General features: G+C 39.8%; 1 protein-coding gene across 8 annotated transcripts in view; it reads right to left on the bottom strand.

Moving 5' to 3' along the window:
* Positions 1 to 27,333, bottom strand: part of FGD3 (FYVE, RhoGEF and PH domain containing 3) — a 101,675-nt gene that overhangs the window by 34,551 nt on the left and 39,791 nt on the right. For 6 of the 8 annotated variants that reach the window (XR_005626889.1, XR_005626890.1, XM_039703315.1 and 3 more), the window contains 3 exons: positions 11,933 to 12,103; positions 7,505 to 7,673; positions 5,921 to 6,518 (listed from right to left, as the gene is read on the bottom strand). Coding sequence is in view for 6 of the 8 variants with exons in the window: in XM_039703309.1 (XP_039559243.1) it covers positions 5,921 to 6,518; positions 7,505 to 7,673; positions 11,933 to 12,103 (938 nt within the window). In the remaining 2 variants the exon portion in view is untranslated. Of the gene's footprint in view, positions 1 to 5,920; positions 6,519 to 7,504; positions 7,674 to 11,932; positions 12,104 to 14,850; positions 14,960 to 26,882; positions 27,089 to 27,333 lie in introns of those variants that run through there. The other 2 variants (XM_039703310.1, XM_039703313.1) reach the window with 2 other exon arrangements.

Raw genomic sequence — 27,333 nt, 5'->3', positions numbered from 1 at the left:
AAATACCTGAATTACTAGAATACAGGCTCGAGCTTTCCAACAATCTTTTGAAGTGTTAGACTTTAAACACTTTAAATGCCTACATATAATGAAACCAGCCCAGAACAGAGCATTGGCTGGCTTGTGTTCAGGAATACAAGCATAGAAAATGGGCATCAAGGATGATCAAATGTAGGGAAACTATACTGGGCTGGATCCAGAAAAAAAAGACAAATGCAGTGAAGGTAACAGATGCGTTAATGATTTCTGGAAGGAAGAACATTGACTGGGTGCAATTAATCATTATTTATATGGGAAAAGTGAAGAGCATCAAATAAAATCACCACAGTGCTGCTTCAGGGGCTGCTTCCTCAAGAAACACAACATTGCCGGCAGTAACCTTCACACAGGTTCACAAAAGATCCAGATATATACATTATTAAGTCTATATATAGTCTATATTATATATATAGTCTATTAAGTCTATATATAGTCTATATATTAAGTCTATTAAACACATGGGGCAATTTCCAGTTCAGGAAGCACCTGGGCCTGTCACCAGTAGCAGTGCTCCATCTCAAATGCCTGTCTCTGGTGCTTGCATTTGGGGCAAGGACTTGTAGATATAACCTTGTGACCCACCATCAGATTGTTGGAAAATATCAAATAAAAGTTCTCTTTAAGCTTCTTCAACTTTTATTGGAAACAAAACAAGGTAAAGTTGATGAGAAAAATTTAAACACCAGCCCTCCACACACATTCAGACAAACTGTACTACAACTGAAAACCTCAAAGGCTTTTCAACTTTCAACTGAAATGCTCAAAGGCTTTCTTTTCAAAGAAAGCCATAAACTCCAACAAATCAGACCCGAAATTATCCTACATGGAATAAGGTGCCACTTGGCATGAAGTACCCATAGCTCCATGATGCAAGTATTATTGAAGGAAAATGAATAGCTTTTCTTTATTTGGAGCAACATCAGACTTCCTTTGAAGCGATCCCTCTATTTCCAGGCACAAATCTGAAGATAGGCAAACATGCCATGAGTGAAGTTTTGACATGGATGCTCTCTCTCTTGCCTCTCAAATTATTCCAAGTCAATTCAAATACTCTTTAAACTCTTTCAACATACTACACAACATCCTGCTCTGTTCACTCTGTATTAAGATTTAGGGGAAGTGAAGGGGTAAAAAAAAAAACAAACCACAGCACAATAAGTTTTGAAATTGTTCCAAGCAAATACATGTCATTACAGTTTACACTGAAGTGCACTGCTGGCCAGTCAAGCCCAGTAACGACAAGAATCTCTCACTGAGAAAGAATTTATCTGCTGGTGTTGCTGGACACAAAAGAGTGCTCAAATGAAAGGCACTGATATAACCAGCTGGCATACCAGCCACCAAGAGCATCCTTTGAGTTGTTTGAATTCAGAATTGGAAAAATACTTATTTCCAAACAAATACATTTGTACTCAGAAGTAAATCTTTACATATCACAGGCACTCTTTAACCTCCTGACCATCACCATCTGCAATTCAGTTTATATTTCAAGAAAACTTGCTGACATCTGCTTAAATACCAAACAAGGGCTGAACAGACTCAGCTTGAGCTCAGTTTTAGAGTGACTCTATCTTCAGTTCCTCTCTCTGCTAGGCACATTTTTCAGACAAATTTGCAACATATTTGCCTTTCAATGGGCATAACATTTTAAATGAAATTGTAGATTAATTAAATGTGAGGCAGTCCCATTCTTCTAACTTCATTTTGTGCCATGGTGGGATAGCTTTAACAAAGCCTGAGCCATCATTCAGTTCACTAGAAGCAAGATATTTCATGGTACATGTTTCTAAAGGAAAAGTAAAACAAACCTGCAAACTGAGATTATGCTCTGCTCTGTGCAGTGCTTTTGCTGGGTGACTGCTTGCCACAGCCACAGCATCTCCTGCGCAGTCATTCGCCAGAACCTTACACCTACTGCAAAGGCTGCATGGAACATGTGTGACCAGTGGGGTGACAAGAAAGATGAGAAAACAGAAGAGGGAGGTGTTGACTTCACAACACAGAAAGTTCACTCCAGTGCTCAAAGCGCCATGATGCACTTTCACTTCTTTGTGAAAGATTCAAAAATTCATTTTCAGTTGCAACTGCCCATAAAACATTTTAAATAAAAAGAAACAACAGCCTGAAATCAAACAGAAACAGTTTCTCATGAAGGTCAGATTCACACTTGGAATGCATTTGCACCTCAAATCTTGCAGCAACCATTTTTCATACAATGGGTGTGCACAACTACATTCAGTCAGCATCTGTCTCACATAGGGCTTTCAGCAAATCTTGCAAGAGAGCTGCTGGGATAGAGCTTAGATTAAAATCATACATGGTTATGCTTCAAGACCCCACCAGTCAGCCCTGCAAAGACCACAAAAAGTCCCAGAAGATTATAGACCACTTCCTACTCAACAATGCTGAAAACAATACAGAAAAGTTATCCTATGCTTGGTTGTCTTTGTTGCACTGAAATCACATTTTCCTTAAGATATTTAAATCAAATATGATGATGATTACATATCTGAATTTTCTTAACCAACATTATAACTAAAACATTGACATACAGACTTTTTTTTTTTCAGAATATACATGGAGACAACCTCACCCAAAGGTCACAGTAGCAGGATTGCAGGCCAAATTTTACAACACACACTGGACAATGAAATCAGATGTGAAACTCCAGCCACGTACAGGCAGAATGGAAGCATGTGTCCATGAATGCATGAGACCCAAGTGGGGCTTCATTGTTACTATTTACACAGCAGGAAGCAGGACAGAGGGAGAAAAGCATTCTTTGGTGATTACAACAGAGCTGTTACTCTTACCGAAAAAATGCAAAAACCCCCCTATGAAGCACTGATACCCCTCCCAGAAGCATTACTTAGGCTCTCAGGCAGTCAGCAGAAGTCTTGGGACTTTGGAGCACGACAGTCCCTCAGTCTCACTTTCATGTCACTCCTTTTCTTTGCAAACATTTTTGTAACCATCCAGGTTAATGTGCATCACGTCCTGCAGCTCCTGACACTTTGAGACATTATCAAAATTAATAACCTCCCCTTGGTTCATTTTTATTTTGATAAAAGATAACTGGAAATCCCAGTAAGTCACTCCTGAGATTTTAAAACATATTTTGTGCTAATAGTGAGCCCTGTTAGACTGCTGCAGACTCCTAAAGAATCACTGTATAGCTAAGCCTAGACTAAATAAAACAATACCACTCACATATCAGGCAAGGTTACCTTTCCCAGCCATGAGCTGTGTGCAGGCCTGGGTGGAAGACAGAGAGATAACTGAAGTAGAAAAGAATAGTTATTCATGATCTTCACTTACACTGATATCCTAGGAGTTACTGAGCCATCATTAAATCTCTCTGCAGCTGTACTTATGCTCTTCCTCCAACTATAACAGCCTTCATATTTAATGAGACCACTGGCTACCCTAATGGTGCAGCTGCAAAGCCTGGTACTAGGGGTAGGAGGGGAATGCAGGAAAAATGCTTTCCCAACTTAAGGCTTTTTGAAGGAGATGAGGGCTCCCCAGCTCCCAAGCCAGCAGCTGATGCCAACTGAATTCTCTTTTCAAGCAGGAAAATTATCAGTTTTGTCAAGGGTAATGTGAAATTCCAGCCTAAGAATAACCATGGAACATAACTTTGAATCTACCTTAGCTCTCCTTGCTGGAAGCTATGACACTTCACTCTAACCCCGAGTCCATAGTGTCCCAAATCTGCAACAGAATCAAAGAGGGGAGCAGGAAATGACCTCAAGTTATGCCAGGAAAGGTTTAAATTGGATATTAGGAAAAAGTTTCTTCACTGAAGGGTCAGGCATTGGAAGAGGTTGCCCACGGAAGTGGTGGAGTCACCACCCATTAAGTGTTCAAAAAACAGGTAAATGTGGTTTGTAGAGACACTATACAGAGTGCAGTGGTGGACCTGTCAGTGTTAGAGTAGTGGTCAGACTCAATGATCTTGGAAGTCTTTTCCAACCATAATGATTCTGTGATTTTATGTGGACACTTGACACAGAAAATGGCTTCACTCAATGTGTCCCTAGAAGAGGGCACAACCTTTACACTGAAGAAGAGGCAGCTGCTCTCTCAGCCTTCCTCCTCTATGTGACTGCAAAAACCAGGTGACTTCGTATAGCTTGGTGAGCCTCAAAACTGCCTTTTGGAAGGGGAAATCAACTCAAACTGCATGGGAAAACCTGCAGTGCATCACATAAATGCACCTCAGGAGGAAGGGTAATACAAAAAAACCAAAACAAATGAGTTTTCTTCTGAAGATATCTCTCATAAATTCACCAAATAAGCTCCAGAGGATTACAGCCTCATAACTTTGTGTTTTGTCATCCTTATTTCCTATAATATGGACACATAACCTAAGGAACAAGACTCAAAAACAGCCATCAAATCATTGATATTGTATGAAACAACGGTATTTGTCAACAAAGCACTTAATCATATGGTAAAGTGTTCAGCTTGGGGTTGTCACAGTTGGTTTGATACAGCATTCCTAGTCCAAACTGTAAATTTAATTACCAGATTAAAGATTTTTTAATGTAATATATTATTTTCCAGGAGTTGGTCTTTGATGATTGTTATGGGTTCCTACCAGCTCAGGACATTCTACAGTTCTAGACTTTCTTGCTGGCCTGTTGCAACTAATAATATATCTTTTAAATAATATTTCAGTGGCACATGCACATACATGCACATTATGAATAGAAAACAATTCAAGTATTTCACAGTGTGTGTATGTAGGTATAAACACAGTTGTCAAGCTCTGAGATACAGAACTTCCATGCCATTTTCACCATTCTTTTATTTATACCAGATGATTGACCTGGAAACTAAGAAATACATTCTAATATCCACATTTCCCAAGGGACAAGCCCTTGACCAACACAAATAATTATATACTCGGTGATTTCAACAGAACCACTTGATTTGTAAAAACTGAGGTGTGGACACTGCACTTCAGTAGCTACAGATCATTAACTGCAGCTGCTTGTTGTATTCTTTAGAACACAAAAATTCCACATATTAACTTTACTGTCATCATGGCTTGGGGGGGAAAAAGCCCTAACAAACCCAAACACCTGCAAATACAAACAAAATGAGCCACCAAACAAGAAGTGCAAAAAGTGGAATATTTTGCAGATATTTTGCAATATTCTGTTCTGTTTTTCTGGAAAAATCGAATCCTTTTTAACAGCACTATTTCTAAAAATAACTGTCTTGATAAGCTGATAATCAAAGGACTCTCTCATTAATCTTCCATAGCTGCTGCAAACACACAACAGCCTGGACTACATTAGTCTGGAATCAAAGAAAAAAATCTCTTTTCCAGCTACAGTTTCCTGAAGAGTAATTTGACCTAATTACCATTAAAACAACTTCTTTGCACTCAAGAAGTGGTCACACCAACAAAAGCAGATGTTTCTGTAAAAAAACACTCTGAATTTTGTGAGACAAGATTCTGATCCTACTTGGATACAAGGTCCTCACCCTGCAAGATGCACTATCCAATTAACTCTATGAATAACACAAAGCTCCATGGAAAAGAACATGCTCTAACAAGCTGAACCTAGACAAACCCAAGCAACAAACACAAGGTAGGAGTCTTGACCTACAAAAGTATTTGAATTTTAACAGCTAACCTCTGGGCTGTGGTGGATTGCCTTATATTAAACCTTTTGAAGCAAGCTGGGAACCTTTGTAAAAACCTGTCGAGGTCAGGAACAAGTTAGGACCTGCATAAAGCAGGAAACAGTACCATCATGATCCTTTGATGAAAAACCAAACAAATTATCCAAATAATGTATTAAAGTGATGCAAGTGTCAGGAACTGGTTTCTGAGCACTCAATAGCAACAAACAAGCTCCCTTACCTTGTTTACATCCAAATACTCTAACTTTGGCACTTCTGCTATCTCTTGCTCCTCACTGCTTCCTTCATCAATGTCACTGTCATCATCCTGTGTGGAGTCTCTCTTCTGTTCCACAGAGGAAGGTTTGGTGCCCCTTCTCTCAGGTTCCATCTCTTCTGGGTTCCCAGCCATGCTGGGCTTCTTCTGCTCTGCCCCTTCTTCACTGGGGAATGTTTCCCCAGCCACACTACAAGAAGGACTGTCAATGCCACTGTCTCTGTTGGGAATTTTACCACTCCCATTCAGTTCTTCAGTTGAGTCTTTATTGCCAAGCTCTTCTTGGTTCTCTTTGCTCACAGTCACAGCAGTACAGTCTCCATGGCTTTTGTTATCACTTATGCTCAGCTCTTTAATTTTCATTATGTCTGTGTTAATTAGATCCATGCTGCACGGTATGTTTGGTTCAGCTTCATCCAATTCAGTTTTGTCATTTGTGGAAGAGTCACAGGAAGCCACTGTGTCATGGTCACACAAGCTCGTCTGCTTGGATGAGTCCAGGCCAGGTTCCATTTTAAGAGCCAAATTTAGCTGGTTTCTTTGAAGAATATGTACAGGTTGCCTGTGGGTGAAGAGAAAGCACCACAGTAATATTAATGCTCAGGTTTCACAAGCACCCTGAAAGAGAGGATGTGATTGCCATTTGATTCAAGTTGTATTTCTTGCACCCCACTGACAATCCCAGAAGGCAAGAGTGTGCATATTGCAATAATAATGATCACCCAACAACTCCCAATGAAAAAACAGCACTCCTACATTCTACTGAAATGGCACCACCAGAATCCTGGGCCTTTATGCTTTCCATGCCACCTTGAAGAAAAGTCTGGTTTGAGGCTTTGGAGAAGAACAAATCACCTTTAAAAAGAAGCAATTGGTCCTGGGCTCATTTAAACAGAAACTCTCATTCTTCAACACAACCAAGTCCTTTTGGCAAGGTATTTTCTGCCAGAGAGGATGTACTGAAGCATGAGAAGGCATTACTTTTCCTTTTTGAAAGACAGCAGGTTCACCCAGGTGATAACACTCCATGGCACAGTAAGATGCCTGTCTCCATCTCCCTCTTTGTGGAAAAAACCCATCACTTAGCTCCATCAGGTAGATTTGTTCTTTGGAAAAGTTCTCATGTGTTTGTAAAATGAGCTGGTTTTACAGCAAAATATATATATTCTATCCAATTTAGTGTCTTTCATGACAAAATTTTACAACAACTGCTGTTCTACATGACATTGTTTCACAGTACCCTATACCCTTCCCTGCCTCCAAGAAGCAAGATCTGATGTTTATTCTATCTTGGACAGAAAACTCAATTATTTAATATCATAACAATCAAGTTCCTATGATGCAATTCCCACATTGAGCCAACTTACCGAAAGCAGACTGTGGGCTACTTGCCTCTGTTAGAATCTTACCAAATTCAGCAGGTCTTAAGCTCCTTAAGCATGACTCTATGTTATAAACTAAAATACAGTTAATGTTTTCTACTATTATATTTTAAGTTAAAAATGCAGAAAATGGAGAGAAGAGCAGACGTGGCAAAGCCATATTTACCTAATATTTTCAAATTTCTCAATGAGCGTGTTGACTCCTGCTGATATTGGTATTTCTTCCTCTCCAGGTGCCGAGTTCCTTGATGACTTGGGATCAGCTGGCAAAGGCCGAGATGGTGCAGGAGGAATTCTTTCCTGCCCAGGTTTGAGATGGACAGGCTTAGGAGGTACTAGTGAAAGAGAAAGGAAAAACAGGAGGATAAATCTCCATCTTCTTTATCCTAAACTGAGAACAAAATCCAGACAAAGAGGTATGCATTCTTTTCTCATTTTTTATGAACAGCACAGATGCAGTCCTGAAGTATTGCTTACACCAAAGCAAGCTGCTAAAGAAAAGTGACAGGCTTCTATTTTGTGTTTCTACAACTGTCTTAGCTGTGCTAATAAACCGAGTGGCTTGCAGCACTGCACTGCTTCCTCATTACCAAACAGGATGCTTCAGTTTGCAAGTTTGCTTGCCATCTCAATCACACTAATGAGCTTCCCCTTCCACGACTTCTCAAAATTCTGGCACCTGATTGAATGTCTTATATTGGGAAAAAAGGTAGAGGGATGAACCACATCCCAAAATAAACCCTCAAAACCCAACGCCAGCATGGATTTCAGTGCCTTGCATTTGCTTGGTCCAAAATGCCACAGGCTGAACATAATGGCTTTTCTTCCTCTCATCGTCCCTCCCCCCTCTCTTCTGTGGTGTACTAGTCTTCACAAATTTCCTTCCTCTTTTGGTTCTATGTTGCGTTGCATACGGTATAAATAAAAGAGGTATTGTAATCAGGACTCACAAGAAGGCCAAGGTACAAAGTTTAATACAGTATTTTTAAATATGGTGTTAAAATGTAATGTCATTCTAAAAAGATTATTCAGTTCTTCCATTGGTTGTAGAGTAAATGATTTAGCATACACAGGCAGTAACTCATGGCAACAGGTTCCCATGCTGTCATGGTTTTATATAGGGAAAACAACTCCCATAGGAAGAACTGACATTGGAAGGCAGGAAAACTGGCTGTGGGATTGTTCCCAAAGCACACACTGCATGGAGCAGGACTGCCAAGTGTGCCCTCCAATCCAGGCTGTCCAGTGAGTTGACACTTTAAATGAGGAAATTCTAATTACATGTTGTATTAAAGAAACATTTTCGAAAACAGTTTCTTTCAACCATTTCTAACTCTGATCATCCATCTGGGACATGTGATCAGCATTGTAATGGGGCTTGAGTTAACAACTGTTCTGAATGTAATTCCAGGGTTACTTGCTTTAGGAGGATAAACAGAGGCATATGCACCCAATAAGTAAATTCCAATTGTCCCTTCCTTGCAGAAGGCTCTGCATCTGTTCTAACATCCACATCAGCCCAGATGTCTGTCCTGCTCCAGTGGATGTGCAGCTGCCATAGTAGTGCATAGGCAGACAGTGTGGCTAAGGTGGAGTTCTGAGTATAGGTCAGATTTTAAACTTCCTACATTACTGAGTTTATTTCAGCATAGAAGAATAAAATAAAGTTTTTTAAGGATTTGAGCTTTAAGAGGACACTTCCTATAAGAGGACTGATTTGCCCAGTCTCCAAAACCATCTGAAATTCCTATCATAAAATAAAGGTGTTAAAGTCCAATTCTGAGAAGACCTCTACAACCCATATCTTCTACAGGAATAACAGGAAACAGGAAAAGAAAGTCTTCTTGCATATAAATGGGATAGTGAAGATCTGTGTTTTGTTCCCCAGGTTTTCAAGTGCACACCATGTGACCAGTGAGCATCTGGCCATGTTTCTCCATGTAAAAATAAAAAAAACAACCTAAACCCAAGTATCCACACAGCCATCTGGTCCATCTACCAAAGACAAATTCTGCGCTCCTTTCAGAGGACATACAGCAGGCAGACATGTCAGAACCTACCACACATCAGGCCTTCAAAGCTAGCCCTGATCCATACACCCAAAGGTTTTACAATAGTATCAAAGCATTTACACTAGGTCTCACTGCTGTGCATGTAAACATTTAATGTCTTTCCTGTTAGTGGATTCATCTAAATCACCTCAGACAAAACACTGCACTGGACCAAAAGGAAGCAGGAAAATACTTTTGTTAATTCTGAATTTTTACCTACTGAAGTAATGTTGAGAAATGCAGAAATTAACATGGAGGCAAAGTCACTAACCCTACTGAGGATTACTTAGCAAGCAAAATTTCAGCCACACCAGATGTTCAAAGCCACCTTGGTCTAAGACCAAGTGCATCTGGAGGAGACTGGGTGGAGAATGGATCAAGATTAGTCCCGGGGAGAAGCACTTTGGTGTGTGGTTGCCAAGATGTTTCACTGAGCACATGCACTGACAGCCCAGAACCTTGCTGTGTCCTGAACTGCATCCCCACCTATAGCATGAGCAGCAGGTAATGCAGATTCTCTGCTTCTACTCCATTCTGGTAAGACCCCACCTGCAGCTCTGGGTCCCCCAAAATAAGAATGATGTTGACCGGTTGCAACCAGTCCAGAGGAGGCCACAGAGGTGCTGCAAGGGCTACAGCCCCTCTGCTCTGGAGATGGGCTGAGAGAACTGGCAGGGTGTTCAGCCTGGGGAAGAGAAGGCTCCAGGAAGAGCTTAGAGCCCCTTCCAGTGCCTAAAGGAACTCCAAGAAAACGGGAGAGAGACTTTGGACAAGGGCCTGGAGCACTAGGACAAGACAGAATGACTTCCTAACTGACGGCAGGGTTAGATGGGATATTAGGAATTAATTTGTCCCCATGAGGTGGTGAGGCCCCACCACAGGCTGCCCAGAGAAGCTGTGGTTTCTCTATCCCTGGAAGTGTCCAAGCCAGGCTGGACACAGCTTGGAACAACCTGGTCTAATGGAATGCATCCCTGTCTATAGCAGAGGATGGAACAAGATAAGCTCTAAATTTCCCTTTCCACCCAAACTGTGATTCTTTGGCTCCAATTAAAACTAGAAGTTTGCTTCATGGAAGATACCAATATTACAAAGCACTTTCAGGAGCTGCCTGAAGGCTGAAGCCACATGCTGGAAAGTTATCTCCTCATTCCTCCTTCTCCTGAAGGTTTTACACAGCAGCTCATGGCTTCAAATCAAGCTAACTAGGGCCCCTCTAACTTTCTGAAATACACACATAGAAAAAACAGTTTACATCCTCAGCGACTGGAAATCAGTGCCCATGAATACAACAGCAAAGTATTTGTACCAGATGAATTAATTCCAGTTCTCATTGGACAGACACTTTCGCTATTCTGTTTTGTTGCCAGTAATAACAACACTCATGGAACAATCACTAATTAAATTTGGGCTACCAAGACCTCTAGGAGAAAGCTCCATAAAGACACAGACCTTGTGAGATGTTTCAAGCATGAAGTAGTATATTAATTTAATGTTTAAAGTTTACTTCCAGAAGCAGAAAATACAATGCTCTCTTTGTTATTGTTTAAGGTTGAACTGCTTTTGTATAGATATTTTAATTGGGATGGGGTGGCAGTGCAATGGCTTAGTGTGTACAACACAAAAATATCTTCTTTTTCAGATGACAATGACCATCTATCACATGGACCTATAGCTTCTAAACATTTTGGTTTATGAGCTTAGTATCGTCTTGAGGCTTAACTTCCTTTGTTCCAAACACCTCTCAAGCTCCATGCTTTTTGCATCCCCAATTCCCTTGAGGCAAGCACCCATTACATACATAAGTGTAATCAATTTTACAAAGCATGGGGTGACCAGAGTAGGACTCTTGGCAAACTGGCATTACAAAGACAGACCACATGTCATTTCACTGATGAAGAAACATGAAAACAAATTCTACTCTTTCAAGAAATTTCCTGCAATCTTTTTTATAGAATTCAGAAGCCTGGGGAGACCAGAAGAACAGCTGGAGACCAGCTGGAACATGCTGCTTCCTAGCTCCTCTTCCATCGTACTTTGGGTTTGCCACCTATTTGACTATTAGCTGGCAGTTCTGTGGAAGTACCACAACCCACAGGTGATTGGTTTAGCTTCTACTTCATATTTTCAAAATACATTTGTTCGGCATTTCCTGTTGCCATCTTATAATAAATGGCAAACAGACCAGGTTTTAACAATAAGATATTATTACCTAAAATACTTCTAAAAATTTATCAAAAATATATAAACAATTTTATTAAATTCAACTTACACTTCACAGCTGCATGAGGTATACCAACAGGACAAGAAATATAAAGTTATAAGTTACGTAATTGGTTATTGCTGAATCAATTTCTTCTTGAAGGCTTTTCTAAGTGGTTATCTAACACTGGAAAATGAAGATAATAAAGCCATACCAGCTATACATTACAATGTAAAAGTAATTGTTTTGCTGTGACTCAAATTGAAACAATAATTTTAAAATATTATACTTCCTCTGCAATAGAAATTTGTACCATTTCTAGAAGGACAAAGCCACTTACCTTGGGGTTTCTGTAGAGGATGCATTTTGGCCAGTGCAGTTTTGGTTTTGGGCTTCCTTCCAGCCTGATGGAGACATTGCGCTGAGCTGATATGCTGCAGTTCTCCACATGCTTCCAACACAGGACTGGAGTCAATGTGACACTTGATTTGAAAAGGAGAACAAGGGCAACCTGAGGGAGGGAGAGAAGGAAGTGGCAGAAGGAAGGAAGGAAGGGAGAGAGGGAGGGAGGGAGTTAGTATTTGTTCTACTGATCCTGAAGAAAATTTGTGCTACTTCTGGAAGTATATCACTCATCCAAGTTCCTGAGGAAGGGAAGGGGGAAAGGAGAGGGGTGAGCCATTCACTCCACTCACAAGTTATTACAATCAATATACCAGTGTTAATAATCCTGTTAAACTGCCTGACTGATAAGACAGGCAGAATTTCCACAATACTGTCTTTAATTATTTATTTACTTCTTTACCACAGATATCCAAAATAAAAGAGCAAATATAAAAGTTAAAAACCATTTCAAAATTATTGCTCCAAACAGAAATACAAGTGTTGTCGCATATAATGTTCTGTTACTTGATAAAATACAACTGTGTTAGGATGATGCAGACATATGTTCCACGTGGTGGGAATGGTACGTGTGCCATTTCTTCAGACTTAATCACTCAAGTTATTTATTACTCTTCCTTATATAAAAGATTAACATGCCTGCAAAAGCACCAGTGTAGAAAATGCCATTAAGATACAATCCAATGGCAACAGAGAGAAAAAAGTGATTAATATGATTGTTGGTCTTTTGTTTTACATTCTTGATTCAATTCTGTGAAGACTCAGAAAACAAACCATCATGGACCCTGCAGTATTTGATTTGGAGTTTTTTTGGACTTGTGGCAAGGCTACATAAAACCCTCACATCAGCTTTTCTAGTGTGTCATGAGACGGTTAAGAAAAGAATTGAAAAAGGAATGTGGTTTAGAGTTGCTGCTTTTGAACATATAAATATATGGGGTTCTGGCAGTAGTCAGAAAGGAAAAACACATCAAATTTAGAAATTTGACATGAATGCACTAAAAAGGGGCAAAGAAAACATGACAAACATTCTTTTGCTATTACTGTTTAGAAATGGACTAGCTGAATTTACCAGAATCTCACCTGAGTTGAGGGTGGCCTACATCACATAGAAAGGATTCATCTAAAGGTGAAAAACCAGTCTTTGCCTTTCTGTGATGTCATCAACAACATGGCTTTAGCTTCAAAAATGCAACCTACTTTCACCCAGATTCCTATTAAGATCAAAAACCTGAAATGAAAAGCATTCCCATTCACATCAACTAAATTTTCCTGGATTTATATTAATGGTATTAAATCAGGATGTGACCTTCTGAATAAAGTCCTTGGAGTCTGAGCTGTGCAGAATGCAGATTTTGTTGTCAAAAATAGATTCACATGGCACAAATCTACTTACTGATCTCTGCCACCCAAATATACAATCCCTGAATTCCCCATGTATGGCTGCCAGTTGCTGCTGGTTGAAACTTCATTAGCATTTCTACCACAAATATCTTCTTTTCAGCAGATTTGAGAACAGCTATTTTCCAGCTAAAACCAGGAAATTATAAGTATTAAGTTCTATTCAAATATTATTTCATTTAACAGAAAAATATGGTGAAAACAGAGAAGATTATTAGAGCAGATTAATAGATTACTGCAAACACATCATCACTGACAGAATTTATGCTGATGGCTTGGCTCTGGGTACCAAAAGCTCCCTGTGACAGTAGCAGTGCTGCACAGGCCAGATTTTAAGGGGAAGGACTAAGACTTCTTCGTTATGAACAGCAGCTCAACACAGCCAGAAAGGGAAAAGTCTGAATTCAGGAAAATTAAAAGGGCAGCATGCAAGAAAGAGACCCAAATATTTCTGCAGGTATTCACCAGCATGTGACTGGAATGCAATCTAGCAATGTTGTATGTTCTTAAAAACTGCTTCAGTGATCCAGTTCCTCAGTGGACAAATCTCTGCACCTACCATAGCTCTAAAAAATATGAGAAGACCCCTCTAACCTGTGCTCTGTTGTGTGATGACACAAGCACAGCACCATTTTCAGCTCTGGCAAAGCACTGCATTCCTGGTAGATGCTAGACACGTCCACAGTCCCCCACAGCCACTGAAGCAGGAGAGCCACAGCTTCTCCTGCCCTCAGGCACCACATCCCTAGGAGATCCCCTACTGGACATCTTACCCTAAGCATTCCCCATTCTTTTTCAACCACTGCCACAAAAAAACCCCAACAAAACCAAAAAAACAAGCCCCCGAAAAATACCACACAAACCAAAACTATTCTGTTGGTATAATTTTGTGAAATTTCAAAAGGAATTAAACCCCAATTCTGTTTCTTTCCTCTTGGGATTCATTGCTGTCAGCCACCTTACATTTATACTGAAAACAAAAGCTAGTGGTCCCTTCATTGGTTTCAAATGTGTGGCACCCCTTTTATCTAGGCTAAAACCTCTTATGAGCTACTTATAGTACTGCAAAGTGGGGTGTTTTGACCCTTATTTTATAAATTCACACATACATTCTTCCTCTTATGCTGCTTTATCAGCTCCAGCGTTTTCCTCAAACCTACTTAAAGCTCATCTCTTCCTCCTGTCCACGGCCAAGTTGAGACCTCGGCAGGGGTTTAAGACAGTGTTTGTAGTAGGGCTGTAGAGCCCTGCTATAGAACCCAGCTCAGTGACACTGACAAGAAGTAGCTTACATTTTTCAGGCATTCCAAAACATCAAATTCAGCAAAAAGAGTCATAGCAAATTTACCACCATAAGCTTTCAGAAACAGATGCAATCAAACAAACATGTTCCAGAGCAAGCAAGAATATGGCATGGACTGCAATTCCCCACCAAAAGAGAGGCATATCACTTACTTGTGTTTGAGCAGAGACTCACACATTTTTTCTTACTTGCTTAATCTGTAAGACAACTAAAAAGAAGGAAGAACAGCTCCTGTTGCAGCTTTCATTTCATGGGTTAAATGCCATGTTCACAGGAACTGACCTCCCCCAGCTCACTTCCGACCGACCCGCCACTGCGGTTGGTGAGTCAAAGCATATAAACGTGGCAAATGCCCATGGAGGAGCTGTACTAAGCACAAGTCACAGGAGATTACTGCAAGGTTTGAGTTTCAAACCATCTGAAAGGCAATACAAAGGATGTGGATGGTATAGAAGCCTGATTCTTCTGCAATAGAAAAGGGAAAGCTAGATCATGGAATCATAGATTCTCAGAATGGTTTGGAGCAGAAGGCATCTTAAACAAAAACATCTTGTTCCAATCCCTTTCCACTAGACCAGGTTACTCAGAGTCCCATCCAGCCTGGTCTTAGATACTTCTGGGGATGGAACAGCTGATGCTTCTCTGGGCGAACTGTGCCACAACTTCACCAACCTCACGGAGAAGAATTTCTTTCTAACATCCAACCTAAACCTAAGCTCTTATTCTGTCACTACATACCCTTGTAAAAGTCCCTTTCCAGCTCTCTTGTAGGCCTCCTTCATATTTTTAAAAAGTTTTTTGCTTAAATATAGTTTGATATTAATGCAAAAACAGTCAGTAACAACAGTAACATGTCATGGAAACCAACAAAAACACAGTTCTCAGCATGCAAACTCTCAGTCTGCTTCACAGTCTGAGAAGGGAAATGAGGGACCACAAAAAGTGGCAATAATGAGGAACCACAAAAGTGACAATAAATGCAATTCTACCAGCATGGGATGGAGTTTGCTAAAAGATTTACGTCAAATGTCTTGAAAATGTTCAAAGCTTCTTCTTCCCCTATCCTGCTCTCCCATCAGAATCTCCATGGGAAATTATAAAGGATGAAGCAAAATCTAAAATTTTTGAATGAATGCTGCATTGCAGGGCAGACTCCATCTCTAAGGAGCCACAGAGGGGCTGCTGCTTTGAATTCTTACAAAAAACACAAACCTGACCAACCCTGACAAATTGCTCAGTCTGAGCAGGGCTGCCAGAAATTTGGTCTATTCAGTTCATCTCACACCACCACAGAAATACAGACACACACAAAAAAAAAGTTTTTAGTGAAAGAATCACATTGCAGAAATTAACAAATTTGTGCATGTAAAGCACAAGAAGGACCAATAGTATCCCTAGACCTATAACACTAGTATTTGGGAATTTGGGATTTGGTGTTCTTTTATCCTGTTCCGACTAATTTTAACTGCCTTAGGTGAGGATGCTTTCTCTAACAAATGTTTCATAGCATCTCGAGTGTCACTACTGAACATCATTGTCATTGTATCTTCTATAAACCTGGATCAAAATACACCACCTTTATTCTCATTAGATTCTCCTATGGTACATTCCTGCAAGCTAATCCAAATAAAGGCTGTGCTTTACCAGCGCTGGCACACAGCTTACATCTCTCATAATCTGAATCACAGCAGGCATATTCCTGAGGAGTTTTCAGCTCTAACTTCTGTTCTTCTTGAACAGGTTTTTACATACAAAGAATAAAAACCTCTTTTACATATTCATTTCAGTGCAGTCTCTGTATCTGTCATTGCAATCTTGTTTTTATTGCCCTACCTAGAGCACATATCCCAGAGGCAGAGGAGTGTTGGAAAAGCTTTGCACAGGTATCTGGGTTATTTCACACTTGATCCTGCAGCAAGGAATTTCTCCACAACTGCTTTAAAGAAAGCAGTTTCATTACTCATTTAATCTGGTATACTTTCCTTTGAAGAATTAGCTTTTCAACAGACCTACATCAGCCCTTTCCTCACAACAATAAAGCACACTCTTCGTCCCACTCAATGCTCCCTAGACAGGATACTATAGCACAGTTCTCATTTTCTATCTTGCATGTAAATAAAAAAACTTCACACTCCAGACCCACATTTCTCCAGCTAGAAATACTGCTGGCACTGAAGCAGGAATGCAGTGTCAGTACAGGCTCCCTGGCCCCCCACCATTGCAGGAGCAGCTTAGGCTCTGGGGCCTTTCCCTCAGACATGGGTGAGATGGCAAATTGCTATTGAAAACTGGCTATAAAAGTGATTCTTAAGTGTTTACTTTACATTTATATAATTACAATGGCCAGGACAAGATTTCTGAGTGACAAAAATGAGAAGCTTCCATGTTTCTTTATTGCAGCACTACTTAGCACAGATTTGTAAACCAAATTCCTAATTCTTTATTGCAGCACTACTTAGCACAGATGTGTAAACCAAATTCCTTACAAAATCTTCATACTTGCCAAATGACAAGGTAAAGAAAAGGCAAAAATACAAGCACATCTCAGAAATCCTGCTGCTATAAAGTCATTACATACAATTTTACCCTGGGGCAAGGAAAAAAGGCAGGAAAAGATCAAGCAGGCTCTACTTTTAGGTGTTTTATGTTGCTGAGTGCAGCTGGCCATTATATCCCCCAGAGACAGCACAAAGCAAGGATCTTTTCAAGGCCAGTCAAATATGCCCCATCATTTCTACCACAGTGGCAATGATACCATCTCTTGAGATCTAATACAGGATCAACTCAACTTCCCACTAAGTTGCCACAGAGAAAATTTAAACTCCTTTCCAGGACAAAAAATTCAGAATCTATCACTAACTGTATGGAAGGTCATCTTTCCCTAGTAAAGAAGGAAAGTGGTATTTCTTACTTTATTTTTATTTTGTAGCAGGCGGCCAAGCAAATTCTGTCCAAAAATGAGTGAAGGGGAAAACCACATCAGCTGAATGGGAAGAAGGGCCAGCTTCCAACCCAAGGGATTCCAAGGGGGAAGGAGTGGAAGCAACAACCAGAAAAGCCATACTGAGAACAGAATAAATTCACTCAAAAGGAAAATGAGAAAGAAAAAGCACCACAGAATATGTTCTCCTCCAGGACGAACAACAGGCACAACAAAGCCCCGAAACAAAAATATTTTTCTTTCCTGTATGAAACAGGATGTGGTACTGCAGTTAGCAAGAACTTACCTTCAGCTCAAGGGGTTATTGGTACAAAGTTAAAAAAAAAAAATCTTGTGTTTTTACTAACTGTGTTTTAATTGAATCCTCTGTGAACATCCACACAGACACCGAGGACATGCAGTCTGCTGCTCAGCCCCAGCCTCCCTTCAGTCACAGGAGTCAGCCCCAAATGACAGGGTTGTACTTAAGCCTCTCTGTAAGAAGGCACCTGGCTCATCCAGCTGGCATTCCAGGGACAAGTCCAGCCTGACAATCTACTGCAGAGGAGGGAGTGTGGGGAAGCAGCCCCTCACTGTGCATCACTGTTATCAAAACAGTAGACAGATGCAAGTCCCAAGAGTGGAAAACTCCACATGTAATTATTTTTTTGCTAATAAACTTCTAAGTGATTATAATTTAAACTCTTCTGGAGAGTAGATAAGGACTGATGGATTTTGTGGGGGCTTGGGAGATTTTTTTAAGTAGTCATATATGTTCATGTGGTTTAACGAAAAATTGTAATTTCTAGATCTGTTTCTGCAGTGCAGCTGAGTGGGATAATGAACTACACAGTAAATATCCTGAATCAATATCAACATTTTGTGCTTCTCCACCATATCACAGGATCACAGAATGGTTAAGATTAGAAAAGATTTCTAAGAGCACCACATTGAACCATCAATCCCCCCCATCATCTGCATGTTCACCACTAAACCATGTCCCCCAGGTGTCACCTCTACACATTTTTTTGAACATTTTTGAAGGCTTACACTTTTTGAGCACTCCACCACTGTCCTGAGAAGCCTGTGCTGGGCTTGACCTCCTTTTCAGTGAAGAAATTTTCCCTAATATGCAATCTAAACCTCCCCTGGCACAACTTGAGGCAGTTTAATCTTGTCCTGTCACTTGTTACCTGGGAGAAGAGACTGACACTTGGCAACTCCCAAGTTCTTCCACACTATCCTGTGACAAACTTGTACCAGAGGTATTCTTTCATATTTTGTTTATATTTGTATCCCTTTGGAGAGTATCAGTTTGCCCTTAGGTTTCATCTCTCAGTTGACTTGGACATAGATGCCCATCAGTAACTTTTGCATTAGCATTTCTATCATACCTCAGAATGTGGGCATATCTTTACAGATCTGGTCCCTGAAACTTTGTCATTATGATTTCAAACCTCCAGTGACATTCCCACACAAGAAACAGACAAAGCACACAGGAAACAGGTTTCCAATTTGAAAAAACATGTTTCATATCTCTGTCTAGGGCTGGAAACTATTCATTGGTAAGCAAATTCCTGCATTTAGCCATAGTCTTCTCAATATTTACATTTGGCCTGCTCTTCATATTGAAATACAGTGAATAGATGTTAGGGGATACTGAACATCAAATCCCCATAAATGAAAGGTAGTTACAAACTTTTATGATCTAACAAAGTATAACAAAGAAGCTGTGAAAATCTCATTTTTCTGGAGGAAGCATTTAGCTGATTTTTCCCCTCAAATGGGGAAATGGTTTAATTAGGCTAAAATAATCACCACAGTTACTTTCTGTGACACAAGATCAAAGGTAGAAGAGAAAAACCGCTGAGACTCTTCCATCTAGTAAGAAAAGCAGGTTAGATAACATAAAAAGACTGAGGCATAAAGAGTGACAAAGAAAAGGAGAAGGCGCCTGGTAGGTGTCAGCCAGCCTGACACTGAAAGCAACAAAAGCCCTGCCAGAACGCTGCACACGTCAGGAGATTCACCCTTCATGTGGGACTGTCAAACACCGTTCCTCTACTAGAGAAATGGAGGCAAGAAGGGATGAGCAGCCAGACTAATTTCTTTGGTACATACAAGTCGTGTCCTACTTTTGTGTGATGAAATGCAAAGCAACTAGTTTAACTTCAGCAGTAGATTTCAAGACTCAATTCCTGCATAGGCCAAGCCACAGATGCCAAGGTCCAGACATCAAAGTCCATCTTAAGTTGTTGCATGTGCCTAATTTAGAAGGGGAAAGGGGAATTGGTTTTCATTCATATATTTCATTATAACTAACATGAAACCCAGAATTCATTAATTCATAAGACCGTGTTTTGCTTTGATTTTCTCTTCTCTTTGATTCATTGAAGATGGAAGATAATGGGCCTTTCTCTAATTTTTTCCAGAGTTCAGGATTAAATATTGCGCAGATAACATGCACAGAGTAAAAAATAAACTAAGCACTTGAAAGAGGCTAGAACTTTCTCTAAGAAAGTTTTAGTTACACTGAGGTATTTCTCACCATAATTTTACTCTCACTGATCTCATTCTAGCCTGGTGAGCATAAGCAAGGGCATTTCTCTGACTTACAGGACAAGTCCCACACACCCCCACTGTGGGGTCTTTCAGCACAGCAGCAGCATTTCAACATATCTTTTCCTCCTCCTGCTTCTTCACCATTCAAACTTGCTTTGCATCCCATATTTCTGGTAATTAACTTGGTTTAGCTCTGGTCTCCAGCTTTAGTCTGGCTGCTTCCTCCATGACACAGGTAAGCTTACCCATGGACAACTCCTAGTCTCCCAGAAGGGAACACTCCATACCAAACTGATCACTCTATAGTCTTCAGAGATCAGCCAAAGGCAGCTGAGCATGAGGTGCAGTGTGTAGCTGCAACTATGAATGCATTTTCACCACATATTTTCAAAGATGAAGCTATCATTTTGCCTGACAGCCTCAGAGCCCTCACTGATATCAGATGTCTATACCACCTCTAAGATGATCACACTGGATGACCCTCCTTTAAAATGCACATACCAGATCCTGATATAGGTATGCAGGCAGAATCTTTATTCAGCATTCCTGAGGCTTTCCTCTTAGATGAGCAGAATTTGCTTTTTTCTTTTTCCCCTGACAAGTAAAAGGTTTTTCATTATGATGAAAGTCCCAATTAATAATTACACTGATTTGGCAAATCAATGAACTATTTCAGCCTAATAATATACCTGCAACTTCACATCTGTACTACTTTAACACAGGAATTGCAACACCAGAGTGATCCATTACTGTGAAATCCTAACAAGATTTAGTCTACAAACAAATTACTGCAGCCAAAGCCATCTCAATTTGTTCCTTTCAGGTTACCTGCAGCTGTGTGATTTACTGTCTTTGGGATTCTCTCCCAAGAACAAAGAGAAAGATGGCAGATCTCAAATTCCCAGAACTGGTGAGTTGTGGGAAGTTTTTCTGTTCTCCAAACAGAGAAAAGCATTACACTGCCCACCTTCCAGTGATTTAAAAGGCAAAATGATGAGAAACAGTCCAGTCGAGTCCTATGAACAAATTCCAGCCTTCATTCAAAACCATGTCAAAAATGCTTCATGTGCTTAATTTCTTCTATTACTAAAAACTTATTAAATTATTATTCCTAATGACAAAAGCAGCATGCAAGGATATCTCTCTGCTCAATTGATGTGCCTGTGCATCTTCTTAATGCTACGCATTACAATGTGTAAGATGTTATTTAACCAGCAAGACGAATAAAAATTACCCTCTACTTAAGATTAATGACAATATAATTCATCTCCAACAGTGTCCCAACCAACTGCCTTTCTCTTTAAAATCCTGAATTGTTTCATTAGTTTTAGAAAATCAATAATTAGCCTTTGCTGATTTAAAAGTCTACTTAGGTACTAAATAAAAACAGGTAAATATAAAGTAGCTCTAAATTGGGCTCAGATTCTTTGCTACAGAAGTGAGCATTGCAGGGCAGGACTAGCTTTTCTGCGTGATCACAAAGTGCTGTCACTCCACGCTGCAGAAATTAAGAAAATACTGCTTCATTATTGAAACATAGGGAGTATTTTTACACTATTTTGACAGCGGAGCTGCATATTTCAAAATCCAGAACAATTTCACAATAATCACTAAAAGAAGACATATTTCAGTTCTCAGTGTGGCTCAGTAACACCCTACTTGAAGTTGAGAGCTTTGATAGAAAATGGCCAAGCCACATATTCTTTGAGGTTGGAAGGGACTTGTGGAGATCACCCAGTCCATCCTCTCTGCTCAAAGCAGGGCCACTCAGAGTAGGCTGCTAAGGACCTGGTTTGACTAGGTCAATCACACATATTACAATATGACATGTATAATAATATTTTTGTCCCTTTTAAAACAAATGTAACAAAATAACAATGTAAATTATCAATGAATAATGTTCTCAAAAAATAAGTCCTTTATTGAGAAAAGGACACAGAAAAAAACATTTCTGACTGATGATGTGAACATGGGCAGCAATGAGAAGCAAATACGTCACTGTGGTGCCTCTGCTGCAGACTGGATGATTGAGTGCCACAAGGGCTCACAAAAGCACAGTTGCAGTTTGAAAGAGACTTTAAGAGCCTGGACAGCACTGAGAGACTAACAGCAAAAGCATCCCTAGTCCTGTGCCTCCTTCTCATATCTATACTTCCAACAAAGCAATCCCACACAATGACTGCAAATACAGCACAAGAAGAGCCTTGGAGGGGTCTAGCCACTGTGAGTCTCTACTTTTTGGAGACTTAGAGCAGCCTATAATATTGACCAAAGGTCCACACTACACTGCACTGGTTTCTCAGCTGACTAGAGAACACAGTCTTTACCCTTCTCTGCAGCCTTGGGCTCTGCACCCTTCTCCTCCAGAGACCTACACACCCAGGTTATCCCAGAGCTGCTCCTGAGGTCAAGCTCCACATCTCTTCCAGCTCTGAGGGAACATGCAAACATATTAGGTACATTGCAGATGGAGGAACCAAGAGCAAAGAGCAAATAGCATCCTTTCACTTGCATGACCATCTCCTTAGCTTAGATCAATGCTTCCCCTCACTCTGTGATCCACAGTCTCTAAGATCCCAAGTGAGAGCAATAAAAAGAACCTGGGAAAGGTTAAAGGTGTCCATGGGAACAATGCACAGATAAATAAAGTGGAAAAGACTGAAAACCACTGAACCAGCTCTAGTATTTTGGATCTCAGTCACAGGATAGGATAAAGTATCCTTTATTTCAGCCTGACAAGCTCCAAAAAAAGTAACACCAGATCAAAGGCCTGCAATATAGAATACAGAGAAAAACTGGAATAAAAGGAATTGGTATTAGTTTTCCCAGCAAAACTTCAGTTAATTAATTGTATCTATAGCAACTATTCCACCTCTCCAGTTATCTACAGTTGCATTTTCATCCAATCCATAGCCACTCCAATGTGAAAACCAAAGACATTTTTCAAGAACCCAAGTTATCATTTGGGACATCAGTTATAAATAACAAAAAATAAAATCCTAGTGAATGACTGCTAGATCTTCATTCCAAAGAAAAAACAATACACTTCATGTCAAAATTGAATTACAATTCTGCCAGAAAATATTTTTAAATATTTTTAAAAAGAAATTGGAAGCTCAAGCTGGACAGGAACAGGCAACAATTTCAGAATTAGATCATTAACCCAAAATATGCATTCAAATTATTATTGTGAAAATAGTACACATTCTGTCTTGTTTGGGTGATAGCTTTCAATTCTGAAGTTAACTTAGAGTGTGGTCTATCATTAGATAAAATATAACAGGCAACTAGCATTTTCCAATATATATGGATAATTATAAACTATGCCACTTGCACAGGATAGCTGAATATTTTTGTCTAAAATTATGTTGCATAAATCAGCACATACTGCAGGGCAGTCATTGTTTCAATAATTACTGGTTTCTACATAATTTCTGCAACATTATTCCATATTATTCTTTCATTATTAGAGAAATCTCCATGCATACAATGTATGTTTGTTGGCAAAGCTACATTATTAAGAAAGGATGACTGGAGGGATTAAAAATAAAAGTCATTACAGAAATTTAGATGCTATTAAGAAAAATGCAAAGAATTTTCACTGCAGAAGAAAAACAGTAAAAGAAAAAATCATTACAAAATTATTTCAGATAATAAGTGACTCTTGTAATGAATTTGCAATCTTGAGTTCTTATAATAATTGACATTGAAAGTGTAATTTAGTAATAACATCATAATCCAGTTGCTTAGAATAGGTTGTGGATAAATCATTTTTGTTTGGTTGGAGTTTTTTCAGATGTATTATGGCATATTGGCCCCAGAGAGCTTTAACTGCTGCCGACTTCAAAAGGAGAGGAACAAGACACCTTTCAGTGCAATATCTTTACATGTAATGTGAGGATCTGAGTTGGCACCCATCAACAAAGAACAAAACAGTAACATTAATACATGTCCAAATTGCCTAGGACACTTCCTTTTACAGCATGCTGGTGTCAGCAAACACCACTGAACCCTCCATAGCCCTTTAAAAAAGAAAAACAAAAACTACCAAACACATGTATACATGAATAGCAATAAGGTCTGATGATACCCTGGCCACCCTGCTCCACTCTGGGAATGATTGATACACACCAACTCATTAACTGTCATTGATCATGACAGTTGGCACAGTCCCTAGCCACACTGCCCCACGGCAATTGGGTCAGCTTCTGCATATGATGGGCAGACTCCTCAAAACACTGTGATGATTGTTGTAGAAGGAGCTAACAGGGGCCTGTTAGCTAAAGGAGCAAGAAGAAGCTGAGAAAAAAGAAGCTGATAAGAAGCTCTCTCCAAGGCTGTAACCAAGGAGACCAAAAGAACTGAAGAAAGAAGAGAACTTCACAGCTGCACAAATTATTTATAGAAAGTTAATTAAGTCACTGTAACTTTTCACCAATGGTATTATGTTGATTTATTGTGTCCAATAGTTAAGATAGAAGAAGCATGAACAATTAGAAAGTGTATAAAAGATCAGCCATATTTGATAATAAAAAGTTGCCATCTGAGACTGCTTGTAATCTCTGCTTCGTGTCGTGACCGCCTCGACAGCGATAGATTGTCACCACACAAAGTTACTGCTCCAAAGGCACCTTAAGCCATGTTATCCTAGCTCACAAATAAACTCAGACTAATTCAGAGATGCTTGGAGCTCAGGCATCATCCCTCCATATTCAAATCTGGCATTCATAAATATATGCAAAGTCTGCACCAGCCATGTCTCCCCACCTGTACTGCTCAGAAAGGACAGCTCTCAGAGAAGCCAAACAGGACTGCTGCAGCTCTGGCAATTTCTAAGTTAGGCCAAGTGCACAGCCTGTTGTGCACAGACCAGCACACAGACCTGGTGTTCCCCACCCGCATTCCATACCACATCACTGTGCTGTGGCGCCATTCCTCTTCTGTGTTCCTGCCTCACCTCTCAGCTTCCTGCAAACGCTCCATGGAGACATACTCAGAGGGACCAGCCCTGAGCTCCAGTGTCCACTGGCTAAAGCTGTGTTCTCAGAATAGAACACTCTGATCAGTTCTCAGAATAGAACACTTTGATCAGTTTTGTACTGCGGCAAAGGAAAAATCAGACTTTCAAGCAAAATGATTGCTTCAAGATGTTTTTTAACTGAAAACCCCATTTGCACTAATGGTCAGGAAGAATCGGATATTTTGCTCCCTGCAGAGTTACATAATCACATGGTTTAGGCTGGAGGGGACCTTGAAGATTATCTTGTTCCAACATCTGCCATGGGCAAGGACATCTACTAGACTACATTGGTCAGAGCCCCATCCAATCTGGCCTTGTGAAAAAACAAACAAAATAAAACTAGAAACAAGTTAAAATCCAAAGTAATCTCTCCAATTTTCGGGTCACAGATCCAAGTGTTTCTTCTTTCTCACCATGGTGCACCTTCTCTTCCTGCCCAGATACTTGAATGCAGCTCCTACAGCATTCCCAACTCAATATCTGTTGAGGTGAACACTCCATGTATGGAGACACCAGGTTTGACTCCATTTTCCCCGAAGGCTTATGTATTATCTTATACATTATACTAAAATACTACATAAAAACTATACTAAAAGAACAGAGAGAAAATAATTATCAGAAGGCTATAAAGAACAAGAATAAAAGAGAATGTGTAACAAAATCTTGTGACTGCTCACAGCCTTGGCACAGGTGGCTGTGACTGGTCATCAAGTGAAAACAATCCACATGGACCAATGGAAGATGCACCTGCTGCATTCCACAGCAGCAGATAGTTATTGTTTACATTTCTTTCCTGGGGCCTTCAGCTCCTCAGGAGGGGAAAAATCCTAAGAAAGGATTTTTCATAAAATATCATAGCTACAAATATCTATAAAAAACATTCTTGGACTGAACAGATCCCTCTTCCTCTCCTCAGAGCAGCCAGTTTGAAATTCTCAGATGCACAAAAAGGCGACATCCCCTGCTACAGATATATGTTCAGAAAGGCACAGAGCACAAGATGCACTCTACAGAGGACTACTACATTCATCTTCTACAAGGAGATACATTTGATAACAGGAATGTGTGACTGGCTTAGCATAACAAACATTAATTGCATCAATCTCCTGTTCTTTTTGCATTTAATACTAGCGTCTACCCAATACATGTTGTAGCAAGTCTGTACCTGTCATTTAAAAATATTAAATAATATTTGAATGCCAGTGTGCATAGCATACTCAAAGCATAGGCAGTTTTCAAAATAAGTGACCCAACCAGGGATGTTCTCCAAATACTTCAGCTTAGTGACCTCATTTGATGATGGAATTACAACAGCTAGATTACAGTTCCACGAAGGAATTCATTCTATATACAAATTTCTCCATATCAAGTAAAATTCAATTTACCACACATTCTAAACTATACTATACACTAGGTTTCCTCCTTCTTCTGTTCAGTAAGATATACTTTATTTCAAAACATTTTCAGAATTAAAAATACAAAAGCTATATAAAAGCCATAACAACATATTGGCTTCTTTGACTAAAGAACCTAAATTGTAATAACATTTAACAGCATAAAATTCCAATCGACTCAGCAATCTATTGGAAATGCACATGCTAACGTTAAATTAAAACTACTGGGTTTTAACATTTGAAAAAAAAATTAAACAAACTAATTGTTAAATTTGATTGTTTAATCACCTGAAAGTGGCAAAGGCTTCAAGCAGTTTTGGTGTTCAAAGAGGATGCAAACAAGCCTTTTAAGAGTCACCACCATCTGGGCATCAGGGACAGCAGGCAGGAGTTTCATCTCTCCCCGGGGACATACACACAGTGTAAGCTCATCATTACCATTCTTATGTAGATGTTCAATGACATTTTACAGTCAGATAAGACTAAAAAGCCCTGCAGTTAGGAACCAAAGCCTTCCAGGACAGGGCAAAGCCTGTATACCACACATTTCAAATTAGAACTGTCCAATCACTCTTACCCATAAATCACTTCACTGAGAAGTGATTTATGGGTCAGAGCCTGTGGATGGATGGAATGCAAGAGAACAGATATAGTGATGAAGGTAATCTCACCCCTAAGGAGTTACAGCTGAATTAGGAACAGGCCTGCCCTTAATAGGCCACAGCTAGATCCAATGAGG

Source organism: Passer montanus, unplaced genomic scaffold, assembly GCF_014805655.1.
Source record: "Passer montanus isolate IOZ18808 unplaced genomic scaffold, ASM1480565v1 scaffold162, whole genome shotgun sequence".
NCBI classification, from domain to species: domain Eukaryota; kingdom Metazoa; phylum Chordata; class Aves; order Passeriformes; family Passeridae; genus Passer; species Passer montanus.
This window is presented reverse-complemented; position numbering and strand designations above follow the sequence as displayed.